The sequence below is a fragment of the Anolis sagrei genome, chromosome 2, assembly GCF_037176765.1.
Source record: "Anolis sagrei isolate rAnoSag1 chromosome 2, rAnoSag1.mat, whole genome shotgun sequence".
Taxonomy (NCBI): domain Eukaryota; kingdom Metazoa; phylum Chordata; class Lepidosauria; order Squamata; family Dactyloidae; genus Anolis; species Anolis sagrei.
Genome location: NC_090022.1, coordinates 112,136,246 through 112,159,769, shown reverse-complemented (window position 1 = coordinate 112,159,769; position 23,524 = coordinate 112,136,246). Strand labels below are relative to the sequence as shown.

Genomic DNA, 23,524 nt, shown 5'->3' with positions numbered 1-23,524 from the left:
GTACTTGATTTCTTTGAGAATTGCTCTCATCAACCTCTATTTATGGAGTAGTTCTCAAAAATTGCAACCTCTTAACACCTATGTTGTCATCTCAGTCTTGGCAGCAGCTGATATCATGGACACAACCAGTACTTACTCTTGATATCCCATCCATATGACATTTTTAGGATACACTTTTGGCATTCCTCACTGATGGTTGCCTTGTTTCCATTACAGGGAAAATGAAAAGACATAGGTTAAATAAATAAATAATACATGACATCAGTAGAGCTTCCACATGGCCCCATCCTTCTGCTTTCATACATCATTACAGATTTAATTTTCATTCTAGAAGTGAAGTCTAGTTTTTAAATACGGTATTGTATTCAACCACAGCATGAAACATTCCCACCTCAGTAGATACCCAATCACAATTTGTGTGAGTTGCAGAGATCACAAAGATTGCTTATCTGTAACTGTGGTTCTTCACATGATAATCTGTGAACTCACACAACCTGCACTCTTTCCCTTTCTTGGCTCTTTCTTACTATGGTTTGTTTCTCCATGGTGGAATGGACAGAAACTGAGATAATTAGGTGGGACCATCTCAGAATCATGCAAAATTAGGAAGGGCAAGTTTTGCACAACAATGATACCCTTGCTCTAGTTTCTCATACTCTGCTCCTCCAGGTGTTCTGAACTTCAGTTCTTACAATTCCTAACAGCTGGTAGGTTGGCTGGGATTTCTGGGAGCTGAAGTCCAAACTCCTGGAGGAGCAGAGTTTGAGAAACATTATTCTAGACATTTTAGAAGATGTAGCTGCACAGGGTGAATCATCTCTGTGAGTTCACAGAATCACAGTTTTACCTGTCCTAAATATTCACATTCTAAGACAGTCTATATCTGCATTTCATCTCTTTCTGTACAGATGGTTTTGTATTACAGAACTATGTTTAGTTTGACTTCTTTATGTTAGTGCAGTCGTATGTTGGTTTACTGATCCAAGCATGTATGGAAAGAATTCTACATTCTAATCCCCAAGTATGACATTATATTCTGTCTATCTCTTCTGGAATTGACTTCCAGGAAAGAGTCCACTTGCAGACCAGTCAGCACAGGTTTCTCCATATCTAGCCTCAGCTGGATTAAATCTTGCTAAGACAAAACAGGGACAAAAAGAAATATATAAAAATGGATGACTCTTATTGTCTTTCTCTTGCTTTCAGTTAATAAAAATGCCAACCCTGAACCTCTGCCTAAGAAGGAAGAAGAGAAGAAGGAGGAAGAAGAAGATGATGAGGGAGAGAATGGCCCCAAACCCATGCCACCATATAGCTCTATGTTCATCCTCTCAACCACAAACCCGTGAGTGTTTGTTGCTGTGGATCGAATGAAAAATGGCTTTGTAGGACAGGAACAGATGCCATAGTCTACAAATGATTTGAATGTGAAGATGCGATAATTAGCTTGATCATGCCATGTTTGTGATGAAATGAAAATCATGTGTTGTTCACAGTCCACACACTGTCTTGCCAGAGATAGAAAATATGCCATGCAGATGATCAACAAAGAACAAGAAGTTTATTCTTTGTGATGCAGAGTAATATATGCACAGTCATTTGAACAGTTGCATTGACTAACACAGTGTTCTTTTAGAGAGATTCAAAATGGTCCTTTCTGTGTCCATATGAGAGACCTTCTTTCAGCAGCTCAGAAGCAAATCAATCTGTTTCTGTCTGCAAAGTTCCTGCACAGCAAGCAACTTGAATATGTAACTGTTGCCAAAAGTCCCGGACTCTGATAGCTCCTTGGGCATGGCCCAACCAATCAGCTTCATGCCTTGCATTTTCAGTTAACACACATCAGTTGATTTTTACATGCTCCAACAATGTTTACGGTTTGATTCAAAGGAGGGAGGAGGTTTGTATTTTTCAAGGGATTAATTTCTGGGACTTTTAATTTCAGCTAGACAAATATTTGTGAACTTGGGCAGGAAATAAGTAACACTGTACTTATTGGGTTTGTGAGAGCATTTGTTTCATGAGCCTAATATGTATACACACACACACACTTCAGATGTTCTTATATTCTTTACTCAAGACAAGAGAAATTTTCAATCAGCTTGGCATTGTGATGCCACTTACTACAACAATCTTTTACCTTTATGTGCTAGATTTCGCCGACTTTGTCATTACATTGTCAATCTACGCTACTTTGAGATCTGTATACTGATGGTGATTGCCATGAGCAGCATTGCGTTGGCTGCTGAAGACCCTGTGCAACCCCGTGCACCTCGTAACAATGTAAGTCCATCATTTGATGCTTCACTTTTGTTTCTGGATTTCCCCTGTGGCTTCTGCTCTCAAAATGTGTTACAGGAGAATCCTTGGAAGGTTTAACCTCAACCCAATCTAAATTTATTTGATCCCTGAAAGAGACTTCCTTCAGAAGCAGCATGTTCCTCAACACTGGAATTTGCTGATACTTTTGATCCCACTTCTTTGCCAGCACTACGTTAAAGCTGTTGTACTTTGGATATATCATGAAAAGACATGAGCCATTGGAAAATACAATAATGCTTGGTCAGGTAGAAGGCAATAGGAAAATATGAGAAGTGCATTACAAGTAGATATAATCAATCTAGAAAGCAACTGACCTTTGTTTGCCAGACCTGCACAAAGTTGTTGACAACAGTGGGAGTTTTCTCATTCATAAATCAAAGTCGACTTGATAGAAATTAACAACTTCTCCAATCCATTTCATCCTACACACAAGAATGTATCTGAAATTTAATTTTGCTCCTGTCTGAAAGAGATTTTGCGGTTTTGATTAGGAACTATACTTGCTATATTGCTATTTATTCAGTAGAGCTATAATGCTCAACACTATACTTTCCATATTTTGTCCATATATTGATAGAGCTCCAGATAGGTTAATAAGATTGTGTTCAAACTTTTGACATTCCATGCTTCTTTTCTGTTCCTACTGTTTCCAAGTAGGTTTCTAGCTCATCAGTTTGATACACCTAACAGGATTACTTTCCAGTAACACATCACATATCCGTTTCACAAATTACAGATCCTCGTGGGTAAAATTCTATTTCATCTTTTCATCTTTAATGTTTTCTGAGACTATAGGGGAGGTGATATTCATCATATAAGTATGAACAAAGGTTGATACTTATATGCACAGTGCTTCTTCCTTTTGGGAATACTTAAAAATGCATCTTAAAGATGTATAGTTGTTTAATTGTACTAATCTTATATTATTATGGACAAAACACCAATAACCTCTTTCCATCTCTTTTATCTTTAGAAATGCTGCTAGCTGGGATTTAAATAGGTTAAAAGGGAGGTAGTGATAGAGAAGGAGGGAGATAAATCATAGCCCTACTGTGAGCAGCTTACATGGCACTTCCTTTTTTGAGCATTTTACTGGACAGATCCCATGAGCTATCCCTAAGGAAAAGTGAGTGAAATAATTAGAACAGCATCCATACTGAGGATGGTCACAGTTTCTACTTTAGGCTTCTCTGTGTTATTCAGTAAGAAGCTGCCTTCGTGTTGGCATGAAGATATACAGCAGAGATCTAGAATGGATATCCTGCACCACTATTACAGAGCCATGACTAATAATGTCCCAGGAAAATGGAACCTGTTTAGGCTGAAGACATGGAATTGTGAAAAGAACCTGGAAATGTGATTGCTCACCCAAGTCAGAGTTGTGGTTATGACAGCAAGAGCTGTTCACCTTCCCTACAAGGGGAAGAGAAGAAAGCAGAAACAATAATCCACCTAGGTTGTTGAAGGCTTTCATGGCCGGAATCACTGGGTTGCTGTGAGTTTTCCAGGCTGTATGGCCATGTTCCTGAAGCACTCACTTTTACACTTTTAGATCTGCTCATATGTCTTCCACAAACGCCACTATCACCTCTTCGTCCAGGCCTCAGCACTATTCCAATTTTAATTTTTACATTTGGCCTTCCCACAGTTTTAACTATATGTTGTGTTATTGATAATGTTATATGTTTATCGTTCATGTTTTATTTTAATTGCGTGTATTGTTGTGATTATTGCCTGTATTGTTGTATTTTGGGCTCGGCCTCCTGTAAGCCGCACCGAGTCCCTTGGGGAGATGGTAGCAAGGTACAAATAAAGTGTTATTATTTATTATTATATAAAACTGTTAAAAGTTCTGTGTCTTCACTGTAACATTCTGGGGGTGCAATTTTCTATGGGATGGATTTTAGGCATTTTATGTTATTGGTTATGGTGGATTCAGAATAATGTTGTAAGAACAATAAAGAGTTATAGGAAATGGAGGGTGAACCTTTACTCAAACAAACATGAATAAGTTACCCTCATATAAGATGGAATGCATCAACTGCTGGTGGTGATTAAATTAATTGCATTTTCTTTTCATTGGATCTCATCATTTTTGTCAAACCAATCTTGATGTTTCTTGGTTTGATATCCAATAGTTTCTTCACAGGCTGTGATGATGGAGGTCTTCAGTTAGTTCCAGTGTTCCTCAACATTTTCAGGGTGTTTTATGGGTAGATGGTCCTTGAGTGCTGTTTGGAGAAGGGCTCGTTTGGAGGGCTCCTGAAGGGCTTGGGTGTTCATTTTGCGCCTTGGCTTTCTTCCTTCAAGTCTGTGTTTGGGGGCGATCTTGATGGCCATTGTGGATTGGATTAGCCTGTGGTCTGTCCAGCAGTCATCAGCACCTGTCATGGCTCTTATGAGAAGCACGTCACGGCAGTCTCTGGCACGTGTAACGTAGTCTAAGAGGTTCCAATGCTTTGACCGGGGGTGCTTCCATGATGTCTTGAACTTGTTTTTCTGGTGGAAGAGAGTGTTGGTGATGACAAGATTGTGTTCTGCACATTTGGTGAGAAGCAGGATGCAATTCGAGTTGCTGTTTCCAACCCCATCTTTTCCTATGGTTCCTGGCCACACGTCAAAGTCTCGTCCGACTCTTGTATTAGAGTCCCCCAGGAGGTATCTCTGATAAGATGGTGTCCAGCTGACAGTAAAAAAATTATTCCTTGATGTCTTCATCAGCATCTAGTGTTGGTGCATAGACACTTATGATGGTTGCCTGTTGGTTTTTGGCAAGTTCAATTCGGAGGGTTGAGAGTCATTCGTTGATGCCAGTAGGTGCTTCGGTCAGATGCTTCACCAGATCATTTCTGATAGCAAAGCCAACTTCGTGCATTCTTTGGTCTTCTTCAGGCAGTCCCTTCCAGAAGAAGATGTAGCCTCCTTTTTCTTCCTTTAGCTGTCCCTCTCCTGCTCTCCAGGTCTTCTGAATGGCTGCTATGTCGATGTTAAAGCATCCCAGCTCCCTTGCAATGATGGCAGTTCTGCGTTCAGGGCGTTCACTGTCGGTGTTCTCCATCAGTGTCCGTACGTTCCATGTTCCGAAGTTCATTTTTCTTTTTTGGCCGCAGGGTGGTGACCCCACTGAATGCAGCAGTCCAGTCAGGAAGAAGAGAGGCAGACTATGTTTAGGGCACCTTTTCTAGCCCCTTCCCCATGTGGGGTGATCAAAGTGGATCCTCAAAAGGGCTGCTCAGTCATGGATACAGCTGCCGAACTACTCAACTGCCTCAGACCTTGAGGTAGAACGACTGAGTCCGTATCCACCGCCCATGTGCCGGTCTGCGACTAGGGGCTTCCAGATTTCACAGTCATGCCCCCATCGCCATTCGCTGATCTCCATGGGACTTTTGTTGATTTGTTTTTATTTTTCTTGGAAGACGCCTGTGCATGAGTTTTTTTAATGTGTGGAGGTCAATGCACAGCTGATCAACACACAGTCTTCACAGAGTGAGGTTCCATCCAGTGACATAATTAACACGATGACTGTGGCTTCTCAAGCCGTTGCAACCTTCTTCCGCCTTCACAGCCATTGTAACATGTACCATGTTATCCTCTACCTGCTCCGCCGTTGAGGTCTTTGGGTCTTCAGAATGTGCTTGGTCTGGAACCTCCCCCGCGGCCACTCCTGGGAGTGCATGACTCCAGTCGTTGTGCCCACATGCAAGCCCCCTCACCACGACAAGGTGACAGTCCATCGAGGAGGGTTGGCAATGTATGACTACCCTAGCTATAGCTGTCATGTGGACAATACTGGTACAAATTTTCACTACTACTTTCCATACAGTGATAGAATCTTTTCTTAATTTATTAGTACTTCTCACAATAGACAGAGAGGTAGCCAGAAAATAATTAATTACCTCAGTGCTTCTGGGTAACAATGACAAGTTTCTTTTATTTCCTCTAGCTTTGAATGTTCTACCCTCCCCCCCCCCCCCCCCCCCCCCACCCATTCACCCACCCAAAAAGTACTAACTATGTTAGATTTGCTCCTTTCCTCTTGGCTTTGTGGAAGCAGTCAAGGTTCATACTAATCATGGCACAGCCTGAACTTTATGTCTAATAGTTTTCATTTCTCTTCATAGGTTCTTCGTTACTTTGACTATGTCTTCACAGGTGTTTTCACCTTTGAAATGGTTGTTAAGGTTAGTAACTGGGAAATTGGGATTGGGTTCCTAACCTCTGGAAAAAAATGATAAGTAGATTGTATGGTTCCTCTGACTGGTTGTAGTAGAGAATGTCACACTAGGAGAGTGTGAAGTATGGATCTTCTTTCTGTATATTTTGGAGCAAAATTAGCATTGGTGGGAATGATACGTGCTACTAAAAACGTCCAAAGGAACATTTTCCACCTGTTATTGACTGTTCATAGCCATAGGCTGAGAACCTACAGTGGAGTGTAACTCTGCCTGTGCAATTTTGCCTTCATCTGGTCTTCCTACAGCAGCTGTGAAACATTAAAAAGGGCCACCACTTCTACACTAGAGTGTGTGTGGGGGGGGGGGGAGGTGATTCAGACCATGAAATAGCAGATGGACTCAAATCTGAGATAGGAAAAATATTCTCAAATCTTGATTGCATCCTCCTTTTCCTTCCACCAGAAACCAAAACTTCCAACCAGTGTATCTTCATTGTGTGGGTTGCCTCCCCTCCTTCCCATTTTCACTGTTAAAAAGCAGCAACCCCTGTTAAAACTTCTTGTAGAGAGCTTTGGGAATGGAATGCAAAGGCAGAAAATAGCCCCCTGCACCTCACCCAAAAAAGGAACATATGCACATGTAAATTACACTTTCATTCACATGTATCACTAACAGGATGCCAGACATTAGGCCCCTTTATTTTGTTGATCCTTTGGTGCCATTTTCTTGAGCTACACTGTCTGATCCTGCTCAGTCAAGAGCTTTGTAGAAATGCTTGCTGATTGGGCCCCACTAGACATGCTTATAAGTAAAAAAGGAGAAAGAGGACATTTTCAGTATGCTGTATACTTTCTGTATCATATGTTTGGCTCTAAATTCTGGTTTTCAGTGGCTTTAGACTGCAGTACCAGCAGTGGGTCTGAAGGCCAGTCTCTTTTATTCTGCCATATCAGGCCTCAAACTAGAGCTGGTTTCTCAGTGAAAACAACTTTTGTTGAAGACTTCGTGTAAAGCCCTGTTCCTTTTCCTTACCTACTGCCTTAGAATGCGACTCCTGGAAAGACCTTGACTGTGTGCTTGGTTGACCTTCCCAACCAGGTATTTCTATCTCAGGCCTTTCGCGGCTCTTAACTCTGTTCCTGTCTCTGACCGTTAGATTCTGATCTACTGTAGACTTCCCTACATGTGGTGATACTAAGAGACATCCAAGATCTAATTTATATCCTATAATAGCAATGTGATAGCCATTGAAGATAGAAACACACTTGTATGTTTTCACATGGGAAACTTGCTGTGTAATATTTTCCTAGACAATTACAGGAGTCTATATAAATAAAAATGTAATGTTCGTTTATGCTATTCACAGAACTCAAAAACTCCTGGATCAATTGACACCAAATTTGGCAGCAAAGCACATTCTTATCTGATCTATGTCTTCCAAATAAAAAAATCTTTAAAAACGAAGGGGAAATAACTTTAATATTCCCCCCAAAAAGGTACCTAACTGAGCATGCTCAAAAGACCCTCTCCCCAGCACGCACACGAGAAGCCTGAGGCACCCACCGTGGAGAGGGAAAGGGGCTGCCTTGCCTCGCCATGGAGCCCCTTCCCAAGCAGGAAGGCAGGCTCCTCTTTCTTTTCGGGAGGGGAGAGATTGAGGAAAGGAAAGAGGGAAGGAAGAAAAGAGAGACGGAAGGCAAGCCCCGGTAGAGATTTGAAAGGGAAGCCTGTACTCAGGACCGTCGGGTGAAGGGAGGATGCAAACCCCTTACAAACTGCCACAAAAGGAAGGGAGGAAGGAAGGGAAAGAAAGGAGAGAAGACAGGAAGAAAAGGAGTGGTGAAGAGAAGGATATGAATGGAAGGAAAGGTAAAAGGAAAGAAAGAGGAAGGAAAGGAAAGGAGGCAGGGATGGGAGAGGGAGGGAAGGAAGGAAGGAAGAGAAAGGAGAGAGGAAGGAAGGAAGAAATGAATTATTATTATTATTATTATTATTATTATTATTATTATTATTATTACAGAGAGTCTAAATGGCCATCTATCAGGAGTGTTTTGCTGTGCTTTTCCCTTATGGCAGAGGGAGGTTGGACTGGATGGCCCTTGGAGGTCTCCCTAGGATTCTATTTCTAATAATAATAATAATAATAATAATAATAATAATAAGCAGAGTCTCTATGGCCATCTGTTAGGAGTGCTTGGATTGTGTTTTTCCCTTATGGCAGAGGGAGGTTGGACTGGGTGGCCCTTGGAGGTCTCTTGCAACACTAGGATCCTATTACTGTGGATTCCTTCCAAACCCCTCCAGTATTTTCTGATGGCCATGAAGGTTCTGTGGCCCAAGTTTGGTTCAGATCTGTCATTAACGGGGGTCTTAGTGGTCTGTGGAACTCTGAGCTGAATCAGTTGAAGATACTCCAAACCCCATCATCCGTTGTCAATACTCGCCAAACTTTTTGTTTTTGTGATTAATCAGTATGCTTTAATTATGTTCAATTTATAAGAACAGAAATACAATGTAGTGTCAAAGACTTTCAGCATAAATACATCTTGCATGTCAGATATTTGCATGATGATTCAGAAGAGTAGCAAAATTACAGTTATGAAGGAGCAACGAAAATAGTATTATGATTGGGGGTCACCCCAACGTGAGGTATTGCATTAAGGGGTTGTGGCATTAAAAAAAGTTTAGAAACACTGCTAATGACATTCTATAAAAATAAATACAATACTGTCCGTGTATTTATGATTAACATAAATAAAAAAACCACTGGGAGAATAGATACCACATTTGGACAAAATACATATATCACGCCAACAAGTGACCATCACTTATAAAAACACTGAAAAACACAGCACAAGAGCCTAAAAAACCAAAAAAAATACAATGTGTGCACAAAACAATATATTTACACATATACACAAATATATACACACACATATATATACATATACACACACACAAAATACATATGCACAGACTGGGCCACAGCAACGCGTGGCAGGGGACAGCTAGTTTCAAATAAATGTCTATCATATTTCAGTGAGAACATGTAATGTTCTGAACTGGGTCCAAGGAAGCAAAGAACTATTTTTCATAAAGGATAACACTTATTAATAAAATTGCTCTTTGTATGTTCCTTGCCTAATATATAATGTGTCCACACAACTGTCTTCGTTTCTGCTACTGCTGATAGTCTATTAGGCTATCTGCACGTATTTCACCTTAAATAGCACCAGCCCTAATGTTGGAGAAAGTAAGGAGATACCTGAGACTTGCCTCATGAAGAGCTTTCCTAAGACAAGAACAATATATGACTAGTTATTTAATGTATTAACCCTAGATGCCAAATAATTTGATCAAGCAGAGGTACCTTATCTTTTGAGTTAGGCATCATTTGCTCTACACCAGGCAGAAAAAAAGTCTTGGATGAGCCCTGAGATCATCCAACCAAGATCTATTAAGCTTTTCCTGCATACACTATTGGGGATCCCTTTCTGTGTCTCAAATGCTGTGGTCCAACTGGAGGTGGGTCAGATTTTGATTGGGGGCCAGCCAGGTATGGACCCTCAAGATCCATTACTACCCCAATGGGCCTGACCCCTCTCACTTTAACAGATAGGTTTCAGACAGAATGGAACCTTACTTTGTAGGAGAAGTTGTCAAATTTAGGAGATCCTTCACTCTGGCCAGATTCAATGTGTTGCCATCAGCATTACTGCAGGGTAGGTTTACAAATATCTCCTACAATGAGCATGTTTGCCCATGCAGTATGAAGAGGTGGAAACTGCCAGGAATGTCCTTTTAAAATGTCCCTTCTATAGGGATATTCAATCTGTTTTTATCACTCCTATTTTACAACAGATTCCTGACAGAAATTAAGAATATTATCTAATATATCTCATAGAATATAGGGAACCATTGCTCACTTATAGAGTGGGAGCTATAAACTAGTTTTGTGTGGCAGCTATAAAACTAAAGAGGAAGATTGTGGATGATTTTAGTGGATAATGTTTTTACTTAGTCATTTTATTATCTGTACCCACAGATTTTATAAGCATCATATATGAAACTGTGTAGGTTGACTCCATATCATGGACTTTCTACTTTTAATGTTTAGGATCTCTGGTCTTAATGTAAACACTTTTTTAAAAAACTATGTTTTTAATGTTTTAAAGTTTACACCCCTGGTCTGTGACCATAACAATAGCATTCATTCATTAAGCCAAGTTTAAGGAACTGGAGTGAAAGTGGAGCCATACAATCGATAGAATACTTTTTCTGAGAATGAGGTATCTATAAATGTTGCCATTTCAAGTTTGCTAATTCCCAGATCTCTCATTGGGACGTAATGTAAGGTTTTCTCTTTTGGTCCCTCATGGCCTATACTTTCTCCAGGTTGTTGTATTTTATTGTAGTTTTTGTTCATGACCACCAGATGACATCATAGAGCCTTATTGATTAATACTACACATATTTCAGACATGTACAGTACTGTACTTAGGGCTGCCTTCAAAGTAAATGGGCTTAGAATCAGGGTGTGTAGGTTTTTCTTTAAACTACATTTAATTTGAAATCCTAGAAACTCAGTTATTCTTTGAGGGTTCTTCATGGGTTTTAGGAAATATAGTTGTCACTCTGCATTCGAGTCTCCCAGGTGTCTGGATCTTAAGTGGTTACTGAACACTCACACCTCTTCAAATGTGAAAGAAGGGGCATAATGAAAATGCAAAAACAGTAATCACTCATTGATACTAAGAGACCAGGAGGTGCGATATTGTAGTTATCAAGGAACTATGTCTAGTGGCTCAAGGGTCCTGTGTTAATTTGCTTTGTTAATTTTGCAGATGATTGACTTAGGACTGATCCTGCATCGAGGCTCATATTTTCGGGACCTGTGGAACATCTTGGATTTCATTGTGGTCAGTGGAGCATTGGTGGCATTTGCTTTCACGTAAGTTTCTTAAAGGAGCCATAGCACCCACTCTTCTTTTCTTTTTCAAGAGCACACAGGTCTTTCTCCTTCTACTTGAAAAGGCTCTTGTTGAAGCTTGCTGCATGCTGGGTTTTGTTAATAGTTTTAGTACATATACAACTTGATCCTAATCACTGTCCTTTCCTTCATCATAGTCCCTCTTCCAGTGTTGTCATATGCCATTGTAGTAGAGCATGGACACTCCACATGTATGTGTCCTCTCTTTGCCTTGGGATGCCTCTTGCATGTGGAGCTTCCCATGAGAGCCATCTAGAGGAATGGCAGACTGTCCTTCATACTTCACAGGCTTCTTATTGAGTTCAAAAGTTATTATGAGAAACTGAGCCACATATCCCCCGCAAGAATGAACTGCAGTATGGGTTGAGCAGATAAATAAGTGTGTGATTCTGCCTTGTCTGATTGCAAGATTGAAAAACTATTTGTAAACAGCACTGTACTAGCCTCTAGGCGGACTACTGGAAACAGCTGGATCATCAAATACAAATGTTGCATAGAATTTCTCTATTTATTTGATCTTAATCCATCACCCAAAATAGTAGAATGTGCTGGTATAATCTGCTGCCTTTTTTGTGGGGGACTACAATTCTCAAAATACTTGAAACAACATTGCCCACTTGCTAAATGAAGGATTTTAGAGGTTGTAATCTGAAAAAAAAATTCCCAAGGTCTGCTCCTGCTGTTGACAATTATGATGATGATATGTATTTGTACCCCGCTTTTTCTCTGCCAAAGGAGACTCAAAGCGGCTAACACTGAAAATCATAACAAGATGTGAATTAAAACCTAACACATATAAACATTAATAGAATTAACATAGAAATAATAAAATGCATAGTTAAAACAATTAAATAAATCTGTTAAACTACATAAAGCATAGTGGTAGAACTGAGAGAAGGGCCTCTCCTGAGGATCTCAGGACCCAAGTAGGTTCATAAAGGAATATACAACATGCCAAATAGCCTGAATCTGAGCTGTAGAGGGCTTTGAATTGTTCCTAGAAACAGACTGGCAGCCAGTGGAGCTGTTGTGAGAGCGAGGTTGTATGCTCCCTGTCGCAGCAGCCAGGTAACAGTCTGTCCACAGCTCTTTGGATCAGATTAGTTTCCTTGTTTAGTGTTCAACTTCTTGGTTTCTTCCCAGTAAATTTGTAATCAATACATTAAGAAACTAAAAGCAGTGGTGTGAGATCAGGATAAAAATATTGAGTCCAAGTAGAGTGTCAAAGCTTAGATGCGGGAGTCTTGGATTTGGTTCGCTCTCTAACTTTGATGGATTGAATGGGCTCGAGTGGACTGAAATCAAGATTCTTCTGTGCCATATCCTATTTGGGAAAGAAAATGTGACTCTTAGGGCCCTTCCACACAGCTATACAACCCAGAATATCAAGGCAGAAAATCCCACGATATCTGCTTTGAACTGGGTTATCTGAGTCCATACTGCCATATATTCCAGTTCAAACCAGATAATGGGAGATTTTATTAAGCTGTGTGGAAGGAACCTTAGAGATAAGATGATAGAAAACAAAGAAAAACCAAACATTTGGCTTATTTTCTTTTCCTGTTATCAGTTCCAGAAAACCTTCTTCTCTGCATAACAGTTAGTCAGTTTCATAAGGTATGTCTAAACAGATCCCTGCTCCAGGTTTGCTGTTTTCCATATGAATTAATGAAGTCAAACAAAAAGAACAGTGACACTATACTTCTGAGGATTCCCATGCCTACATAAGGAATCAGGTTGTGTGCAGAGAATGATGTTTACTGTGATAGTTTCATGTGTCTTGGGAATGGAAATGGGAACCAGAATATTTCTCCCACAATAGCTAATTCTAACTGGATAGATTGATAGCTAGTTCTTTTACAGAAATAGTTTAAAGGAGTTTGGACTAAAGCAGTAGTAGAAGAAAAAAAACATCCAATAGATTATTGTTGTTTCTTTTCATCTGCCATTTTCAGTGCGCTTCAACGAGAAGTCCGAGTGGAAACCTCTTGTCCCAAATACCTTGCAATTCATCATTCTGTGAGTGTATTTGATGACAAGGAAGAAAAAGAGAAGTTTGGGTTCTGATTTCTAACTATTTGAATAGGTGAAGTCCTATATGCCCTCATGCTGGAGAAAAAGCATATTCCAGTGATAAGCAAAATTAGGAAGCTCTCCTAATGTGAAGTATTGGACACATTCAGCATCAGCTCTTACTTGCTTATTAATGTACATTCATATCATGTTTTCTGTCTACATACCATAAGGAAAGTAGGTGATGACACAACAGGCTGGAGTGCTGCAGTCAGCCATTCACCTGTGTTATTCATCCTACCTGCATGCTCTGCACCCATTTTCCACAAATTACCAACTTCTTCCTGTAATTTGGGGGGGGGGGGTGGCTTTGCATGGAACTGCAAAAATGCTTATGGACTCCCCAGAACTGTCTACTTCCTGATAGCACTCTGGGTTGGGAATTCAGGTCTTCTGTCTCCAGTTTTCCCAGGTGAGATTTGATTCAGAAATCCTTCAGTGTCTTTTTCAACTCCAGATGGCTACAGTAATGGGATACTCTTCAGCCCTGGGGCCATTGGCAGAGTGCGCTGAGTACAAAGAAAGCATTTCAAACATCCAGTTATGGTTGAAAGACACAACACTCAGCTTCAGAGGCAGAAAGTAATTTCATTTGGCTTGTGAATCTATTATTTCACAATGGAGCATCAATATCAGGAACTGGGGAAGTTACTTTTAGAACTGCAACTTCCATAATCATTCTGTCAGTATATCCATCCACCATTCTGGCTGGGGGAGTCTTGGAGTTGTAGTCAAAAAGTAACCTTGGACATGCCAGTATTGTGGGTTTTGTAAAGAGCTGTTGGTCCAAGAAAATTCTAAGACTCTAATTTGGTGGGGTTTTTTTACTTCTCCAGAAAATTATGTGATTTTTGCATTCATAACTACTTCAAGTGAATCTAGAATAAGTCTGGTATGTTTCTTGAGTGGCCTGGATAGAAATGGAATTAAGGGGAAATAATAAAGAGTCAAGTTCTAGTTCTTTTCTTCCTTAACAAAAGGTTTACAGAAAGAAAATAGTGGAAAAGACAGCGAGATATATAGGACACTTAGAAGTATTTGTTTATGACACATTCACTAGGACTCACTGACCACTATTCTAAAATTCCATGATTGAGGCAGGGCAACTACATATAAAAAGCCTAATATGTTGTTAGAGAGGAAAAGCTATACTCCAAGGAAGTTTGTTAACAGATATGTATGAGTCAGTGACATTATAATGTAAAGACCAGGTCCAGTAAGGGTGTGACTAATTTAGATCTGCATCCTTGCATAATAGAAGTTATTCCTGGTACTTGCAGAACTGAAAAGTGTAAACTGAGTCCAGCCTGTAGTAAAGATGGTTTTCTTTCAGAGATTCAACATGTAAGTGGATGGATACACTATGCTTACACAATTTCTACACTCAGCCTTGGAGATCTGAGCAGAGCAGTGCCACTACTTGAGAAGCAATAAGGAAGTATAGCTGTGTAGTTGTGGAATTTGGCTCTTTGCCACAGTGAAGGATGGCTATCTACCACAGTAACCAAGAATGTGGGAAACAATGTGCAATGGAAACTGGTGTAATTTTCTTTAATAACTCTCAAGATACCTGAACCGTGGAATAATGATAACTATGTTAATTTCATAGAATAGCTTGTCTTTAAAAAATTGTGGAGAAAGCTTTGCAGGGATATTGTTGGTGATGAAGTTTCCCAAGTACTTTTCACTTTCAGTGAATCTCCCACCTGCTGCTGCACTTTTCCTTATCTCTCCTTTTTCCTACACAGTAGATCATTAGCAATCTGGTTTGTCCCTCTTTTGTCTCTCATTATTACTCATCAACACCTGGAAACTTCTTTTTCAACCAGTCATGCCAACTTCAGTTAACCATACAAGGGTGTATATCCTTTTCTGCTGTGTTACTGTCATTTGACTGTATATACTGTTCTGTTCTCTATACCATGTCATGTTACTTCATACTATTGCATCGATAACAGTAATGCCAGTGTCTCAGCAGTTAGATTCTGGGTAGTGAGCTCCTCTTCTGGCCACTGCTTTAGACTGGAGCTGATATCCATCCCTGAGGAGGAGAGATCATTCCTTATTGACTCCCTCTTCTTGTTTTTCTTTGTGTGTCCAAAAAATCCACAATTCATGTGGTGAAAGCATGGTCTCACCTCATCACCGCAGAGATTTTTGTTTGAACAAAAGCAAACCCCCGACTAGGGTCAGTTAGTAGAGCTGCATGAAATAATATTATTTATATCAATTTATGGATAGGGATTTTTTTTAAAAAGCTACATTCTGTGTAGTGTCCTGAACCTTAACAGATTAATTGATTTCCCCAATCATCATATAGTGAGGTTTATGACTTGATCTTATATATTTGTGGAAACTATTCCCAATGAGTTCAGTTCCAATTATTTCTTAGGAAATAGGTTTAGCAGTCAGATTTATTCTTTAAGTTGGCTTCTTGTGTATTATCACTCAATAGCCAAGCTTTGCTTTAAGACTAAAAGAAAAGGGTTTGTCTGGCTTTAAAACATTGCCACCCTGTTCACTGGAAATTAGGAATACATACATTAATGTAAGCAAATAAAGATGCTAGCTGATAGATTGAAATGTGTTAAAGAGCAATATTAAAATCAGTGCTGCAAATAAAATTCAATCAAAGTATGACATATTAATACATTCCAAATAAAAGATGGATAGAAATTTTGCAAAATTATCTAGCTGTGGCCTTTCACAAAGTTTTTTTTTCATGAGGATTGTTAGTATGAAGAATCACATACATAGCCTGTTGCAGCCTGATTGATGCTGGCACAGCAGCAAATGTGGTGCAAAGATTCCTCCAGGCAGAGCCTGGGTGTGGGTTCGTTGGGGTTTATGTTGTGTGTTCTCTTTCTGATTGTTACTCACTTTCCTTGTCTCTTCCTTTCACTGCCACTTCACAACAGGAACAGCTCACGGTAAAGTCTTTCTGTCTGTCCGTCTCTCTCTCTCTCTCTCTTTCTCTTCTTTTTCTTTCTCACACTCTAGTAAGCATTCTATTTACCTGTATGATTTCACTTATGCATCACTCTAAGTATCCAATGTTACTGGAAGGGAAGACATCTTGGAGCTCTTTCTATCTCTCCAAACATCAGGCATTCCATTAGCTTTGTTGTATTTCACACTGAATTGGGATTAATGCCTTTTATATCAGGATTGCACTTTCTGGGACTTAATTTACTACCAGTATTCCTGAATTAGAGAGGATACTCTTATGTGATAGTCCAGCAGACAACCTGTTTGACTTCAGTCTTTGAACCTAACATAATGAAAGTAGCTAGGAATGTTATTGAGCTTGGTGAGAAAGCCATGCCTGCTAGGACTTGATAATTTGATTCTTTTTACAGCTGTGTCTGATGTAGGGGAATTTCTCCAAAGTGTACTGCACTCCTTCATACACCACCAATCAGGTGCAGTAGTAAGAATCTGTTCATGAAAAACTCATTGCCCACCTTGCACCCCATCCTGTTTGCTTTATTCTACTGAACTGGGCATTGGAGACTCAACTATCAGGGCCAAAAGCCATTGTTGTCAGAACAAAGTGAACAAAATTGTGATATCAAGTAGACAGTACATTAACACAATATACTGTGACCTTCTTTTCTGCAGGTAAAAATTTAAACCCACCCCAAAATGTTTATCTGTTTACATTACTATTATGCTGGAAAAACACAATGTATAGGTATATCAGGGTGAAAAGGATCAGGATGGTTAGCATGGGATTTGCAACATCAAAATAGTTATAATACAAAACCAGTAACCAGACATTGTATTTGGTCTTTGGGAGGGTTATAATCAGAGACTTTTCTTTGATTAGTTCTGTTGTGACTGAATATCTACACAGTGAGATGTCTGTAAGCCACATGCCCAGGAGTGACATTGAAAACAGATTTTGATTGCCTCTTGGTTGCATGAGGTTTGTTTACCTGTCAAACAGAAGCATCATTTAGTACTCCCTAACAGTGTAGATTAGTAGTTATAACAGATTTTATACAGTGACAATGTTAGGGTATTCTTAAGCTATTCCTACAATGTAGTGCTTCCATGTCTCAGAATATCCAAATGCTACAAAAGCTATGTTGCCGCTGATGCGGAAATTTAGCTCACTAAAACAATATGCCCAGCAGGTGTAAAAGTAACACCATTGCTTGCCATACAGACATCACTTTCTTATTTTGGGTTGCACCCCAGACTGATAGGTCATTGACAGTATGAGTGCCACTAGTATGTTGATCTTTCTTACAACATGACTTAATACTTTTTTGGATAGCGAGATGCTAGTTTGTATGGCATTTACAACATTACTTCAACAATAATGATTGGCTGCTGTACATTGTACTCTTGTAGAAGATATATAACATTTTTCCAAAATATGCAGAGTTGACCTTAAGTGGAGATAAATGGGGTTGAGACCATTGGAGTGGATTCATGTACCTTATATTTTTTGTTAGCAAATGTGTGGTGCATGGAGAGGAGAAATGGACTTTCCCCTTACAGTTCAGTGCTGGAGATAATGTTTTCTAGAGTATCCGTCTGCACAGAGAATATGAAGCAATGCAAATGTTTATAATGATATAGTCATCTACTAAGGAGTGGACTATTTCAGACTTAATCTCTTCAATGTCAGAACATTTCTGTGTCTGAAGAAGGCTGAGCTAAAACCATTATTACTAATGGGCTAGCTCCCCATATGCAAAGAACTTTTTACATAAAAAGCATTCAGGTATGCTGTCCACTCTTCTACCTTCCAAAGTGCCACAGTTCCAGGGAAGCTTTACTAGGAAATTTTTTCAGTGTTTCTAATTGTTGGTCAGTTTCATAAATATGAAGGAGTAAAGTCTCTTTTGAATAATACTGGTAAGTGCCATTCATTAAGAATATAATAAAAAATACTTTATGCCTTTGACAATGTATCAGGTGTATGCTTTGAGAATTGGATTATTCTGTAGATCTTCCTTTTACTCCAATTGGTATTTCACTTGCATATTTGTAAGCTTATCTTCCTGTATTTATTCCATTCAGGTATTATTGTCCGTAAGACATTTATAAAAATGACAAACTACAAATATTAACATATTTGCTTTCACTGTGGTTTCTTGTAGTAAAAACAGCACCATATATTTGAAACTGTTCTTGCTGGATACGACTCCTTTCTTTGCTATTTTTCTTGTGTGAGAAAATCAGTGGCACAACCATACACATGCTAATTGTTTTTCATTTTGATATAACTGTATACTGTGCACATGAATGTATAGTCAATTGACAGGAGAATTTTAAAAATATAATTGGAAAATACATTAGGCGAGATATTGATATGCACCATGTGTGTACATTTCACTGTACCATTGGGTTATGAGTGTGTGTGTGTGTGTGTGTCAGGAACGACTTGAGAAACTACAAGTCGCTTCTGGTGTGAGAGAATTGGCCATCTGCAAGAATGTTGCACAGGGGATGCCTGGGTGTTTTTGATGTTTTGCCTTCTGGGAGGCTTCTCTCATGTCCCCACATGGGGAGCTGGAGCTGACAGAGGGAGCTCATCTGTACTCTTCCTGGATTCGAACCTCTGACCTGTTGGTCTTCAGTCCTGCCGGTACAAGGGTTCAACCCATTGAGATAACCATACTACTTTGAAGATTTGGAAAAGACAATACTGAACAACAGAGAAGGATAGATAACACACTACAACACAGTGGTGGTGCTGTCAATGAGGATTACTTTATTGGCAAGTTCTGGGATTTGGAAAGAAATGGAAACTAATTTGAGCACTTTTTAAAAAAACTATTGCTGTTTACCAAGTACTTATAAAGAACATCTGGGGAAAAGACACGTTGAACCCCTCAATAAAGCTATGCATCACAACACCATCTGTTTTTATTGGTAACAAGAGACAGTGTAAGGAATCAGGGAGGCTGTGAAGCAAAAAAATACGCTTTGAAACATCACCAGCCTGTTTTCTTATATGCCGAGCAGAGGCCATGGGACTGGATATGCTGTCTCCCTGGCAACAACAGGGTTCTAAACCTTTCAGTGTCATTGGATTAAAGCATTTCTTGGGGGATTAATAACTGATCAGGTGAATGGAGAGATATTGAAAGAGCACCTGAAGAGATAAAGGGGTAGATGGAATTGAAAGTATATAAAGGGAAGTCAAGAATCTGCTAGAGTAGGTATGTACAGTGGATTAGCATTTGGAGCAGATGGGCATGGCAAGTAAAACAAAATAATTTCAAAGCAAAACATTTCATTTTGAAAACGGAAGATTTAGAAATCTTGTAATGTGGATCTTTTGTGCAAGACCTTAAAATAAATGTGGATGCCCCCTCCCTTCCCCAAGAGGATTGCAGTGCAGAATAACTTAGGAGTAGTTCATTGGTATTATACAACCCTGTTCCAGCCAATGGCTGCAAAGCAGCAGATGGTATGAGAGTATATGTCCCTTTGGCAGCCCTACCAGTATAAAGGCATGGGTCTCACTGTCTTTCTCTGCTCTTTTGTCCCCACCTAACATCTCTCTACAGAGGCAGTAAAGGGAAAGACATCAACACCATCAAATCCTTGCGTGTTCTGCGTGTCCTCAGACCTCTCAAAACAATCAAGCGATTGCCAAAGCTCAAGGTATGTGCACAGTGCAAATATACGAAGATGCATTCTGGCATCGTTGTTGTTCAAGGGGGTGGGTGTATGCGTATGCAACAGTATTTAAAAGAGAAAGTCACATGGGCGTGGTTAGAATGAGAATGCTGTGAAACAGTGAAAGAGAGGAGGGGTTCACAACTAACATCCCTTACTCTTTTTCTGTATGCACCTCTAATTGACAATGTCATTTGGACTGAGGGCATGTTAATTGCACCTGTTTTTTCTAGCAGGACTCCTGTGCCTCTGCTATCTGTGGTACAAAGTTTTCCCAGTCTCTCCATGCCCGGATAAGCTGCTGCTATTAATTTTTATCTGTCATGGAACTATTAAAGAGACAGCAGCTCTGCAAGATAAAAGGTAACGGGGTTTTGTGGCACCTTAAAGACTAATAAATTTATGATGACATCAGCTTTCTTGGACTTGAGTCTACCTCATCAAATGCATGAAGCATTGATGATATTTTTTTTATCATCAACACTGCGCTGTGAATGATCACTGTGCTTACTTTACATACATTTAAGCTTTAATTTAATTGCCACAATCAGTATTTGTTGCATTTCATTTCCCCTTGACTTCATTTAAAAAAAAAACAATTTCCTCCATACCTATATTTATATATAACTGAAAAACTGAGCATAAAGCTTCATGAATCTGACAAAGTGGACTCTAGTCCATGAATGCTTCTTCTGTATTAGTCTTCAAGGTGTCACCAGACTCTGTTGTTTTTTTACTGCAACAGACTAACACAGGAACCCCTCTGGAAATAACTAAAAGAATGGCTTCCCTCTATGTAGAGATAAGTCATTTCTCTGTTCTCTGGACGCTGATGTTCAGGATATTTGGAGTAATGCTTATAGACTTAATGAAGGAGATCTTTTTGAGCTTATGTGAACAGTTTATTATTGACTCCCTCACCATGAATTTACCCAGCCCATGAGATTGGCTTTAGAAATCTTGTTCTCTGTCCCATTGTTGGGTGAAATTAGATGAGCAGATAGAAGAGACAGGGCCATTTCAGTGGTGACAGATAGATGGTGGAATACATTCCCTCTGGAAATCTGTTGCACTCTCCCTCTCTTTTCCCATGGCTTTTGCTGATACTTTGTTTCATACTGCTTATAAATTTACCTGATTTAAAAGTTATTTTTTCTGGGGGGTTTCCCAGCTTTCATAAGCTCCTGTGAGGGTGGGGTGGGGTTTTTCAGAAAAGCGGAATGCAGTAGACTATGATGGTGATGATTTCCTAAGCAAACCCTTACTGTGCCTTCTGCTTTTCCTTAGGCTGTCTTTGACTGTGTGGTAAATTCACTCAAAAATGTCCTCAACATACTCATTGTATATATGCTGTTCATGTTCATCTTCGCTGTGGTGGCTGTTCAGCTCTTTAAGGGCAAGTTCTTCTACTGCACTGATGAGTCAAAGGAGTTTGAAAAGGATTGCAGGTATGAGGCCTCCATCTGTCTGCCACTCTTTTGCTTCCAGAGCCTAACTTAACTCCTTTTCCATATAGCACGATAATCCTTTCTGGGGTCGTATGGCTGTTCAGCTAAACAATAAAATAAAACATAATAAAATAATGGATAGAAAATCCAAGTTAGATTTGTGTATACATTCATATGGCCTATCCAAAGGCCATAAAAAGTGCAAGTAGGTTGATGAAGAAAGTAATGAGGGAGGAAATGAATCTGAATAGGGACATCTGAGAAGATGTTGAACTCATGGGTCAAATTGAAATACTGTTTTAAAAAAACCAGAAGCTTCTGGAACATGGCCATACAGCTCGGACAATTTACAGAAACCCATTTTCTTTTGTTTAATAATTTCTGCTGAATGGAGGTGTGGCTAAAAATTCCACAGATTTTCTACTTACCCCATAGATACATCATGAAAGCACGCGCATGTCCCTTGTCTCAAGTCATTCTTAAGCCCCCTTCAACCCATCATGAATTGTCTTGGAGCCCTCCTCACCACCTCCCCTCAGTAGTTCTGCATTCCTCCCTAATTCATCCAGGTTATTTCCTCCCACCCCCAGCTTTATAAAATACTCAGACTGGCATTTAGACATTGGCAGTTAACTTAGATACACAAGCACGCACACACACTTGTAAGTCTTGTTAAGTCCAGAGGGGCTTACTCCCAGGTAAATGGATATGTTAATTATGTTTAATTAATTATGTTTAATTATGTTAATTAAACAAATTGTGCTGTATACAGCTTGAACTTATAATGCTGACATGAAATAACACTATGTAAGATCATTTTTGTTCCTGGGTTATACATGCCATTTCCTAAAACTGCAAAACCTTTGTTTTTGCGGGTCATCTGTCAGCAAATTTTGCTATAGTTTTTCAGTGAATATTTCATAGTCTCAACCAATTCAACATAGTTTGTGGCAGCCACAAAAACTAAGTTTCTGGATTAAAACAGCTATTTTCAAAATAAGTACCACACAATTAAACAGGATATAACACTTTCAAATCAGGAACAGAAATGTTTTCAAATGTTGTGACATCGTGTAATTCAACTGCACTTGTGGCCAGTGAGTTTAAGTCAGCCTGAGGGTTCCAGTGGAATTTTTCTGGTTAAATATTAACTCTTCTGAATCAGTCTTAGAACATAGATTCTTTTCACTCTCACATTGACTGGAGGTCTGACCACTATTCTTCACTCACACCATACTGGAGTCCTGCAAAATTGCCCATTCTCTGTAGTGTGTAAGTATGGCTCTGAGTATTTCTGTTGATGTTCTTCCCCAGGGGAGAATATTTAGTCTACGAGAAGAACAATGAAGTGAAGGCTGAGAGACGAGAGTGGAGGAAATATGATTTCCATTATGACAACGTCTTGTGGGCGCTCCTTACTCTCTTCACTGTGTCTACAGGAGAAGGTTGGCCAGAGTAAGTTATTTAAGATAATGAGGATTCTCTTCTAGATGATGGTGGGACTTCTTACTGTATGGCTGGTTGCTCTTAGAGAGGTGCTGAGATCTTCACCTAAACTTGTTTGCTGTGGTTTACTCCTTGGCATTTGAAAGCTCCATTCAAAGTAAAAAGTGGTGGAATTCATTTCTTTTCACAACTGATAGAAAACCTGAGAAAGTGCAAGAGCATACTGTGTACATTAAAGATAAGGATGTGGGTGGATTTTTCTTGGAGCTTTGTAGTTCAAGGCATCTACCTTCTCCATTTGGAATGCCAAGGTTCAAGGTTTATTAAAATATTAAGTCTGAAAATGTCTCACTGGATTTTTAATGGGGATCTCATTTTTGTCAGTATCCATGTACCACTGCACATTACGGAGAGAGTAGGGATAT

General features: G+C 39.5%; 1 protein-coding gene across 8 annotated transcripts in view; it reads left to right on the top strand.

The window, feature by feature from the left end:
• CACNA1A (calcium voltage-gated channel subunit alpha1 A) overlaps positions 1 to 23,524 on the top strand; it is a 340,921-nt gene that overhangs the window by 228,447 nt on the left and 88,950 nt on the right. For 5 of the 8 annotated variants that reach the window (XM_067463748.1, XM_067463749.1, XM_067463747.1 and 2 more), the window contains exons 23-30: positions 1,207 to 1,345; positions 2,154 to 2,283; positions 6,447 to 6,506; positions 11,345 to 11,451; positions 16,482 to 16,493; positions 20,094 to 20,190; positions 21,493 to 21,653; positions 22,968 to 23,108. In XM_067463748.1, coding sequence (XP_067319849.1) covers positions 1,207 to 1,345; positions 2,154 to 2,283; positions 6,447 to 6,506; positions 11,345 to 11,451; positions 16,482 to 16,493; positions 20,094 to 20,190; positions 21,493 to 21,653; positions 22,968 to 23,108 — 847 coding nt within the window. The remainder of the gene's footprint in view (positions 1 to 1,206; positions 1,346 to 2,153; positions 2,284 to 6,446; positions 6,507 to 11,344; positions 11,452 to 16,481; positions 16,494 to 20,093; positions 20,191 to 21,492; positions 21,654 to 22,967; positions 23,109 to 23,524) is intronic. The other 3 variants (XM_067463751.1, XM_067463753.1, XM_067463750.1) reach the window with 1 other exon arrangement.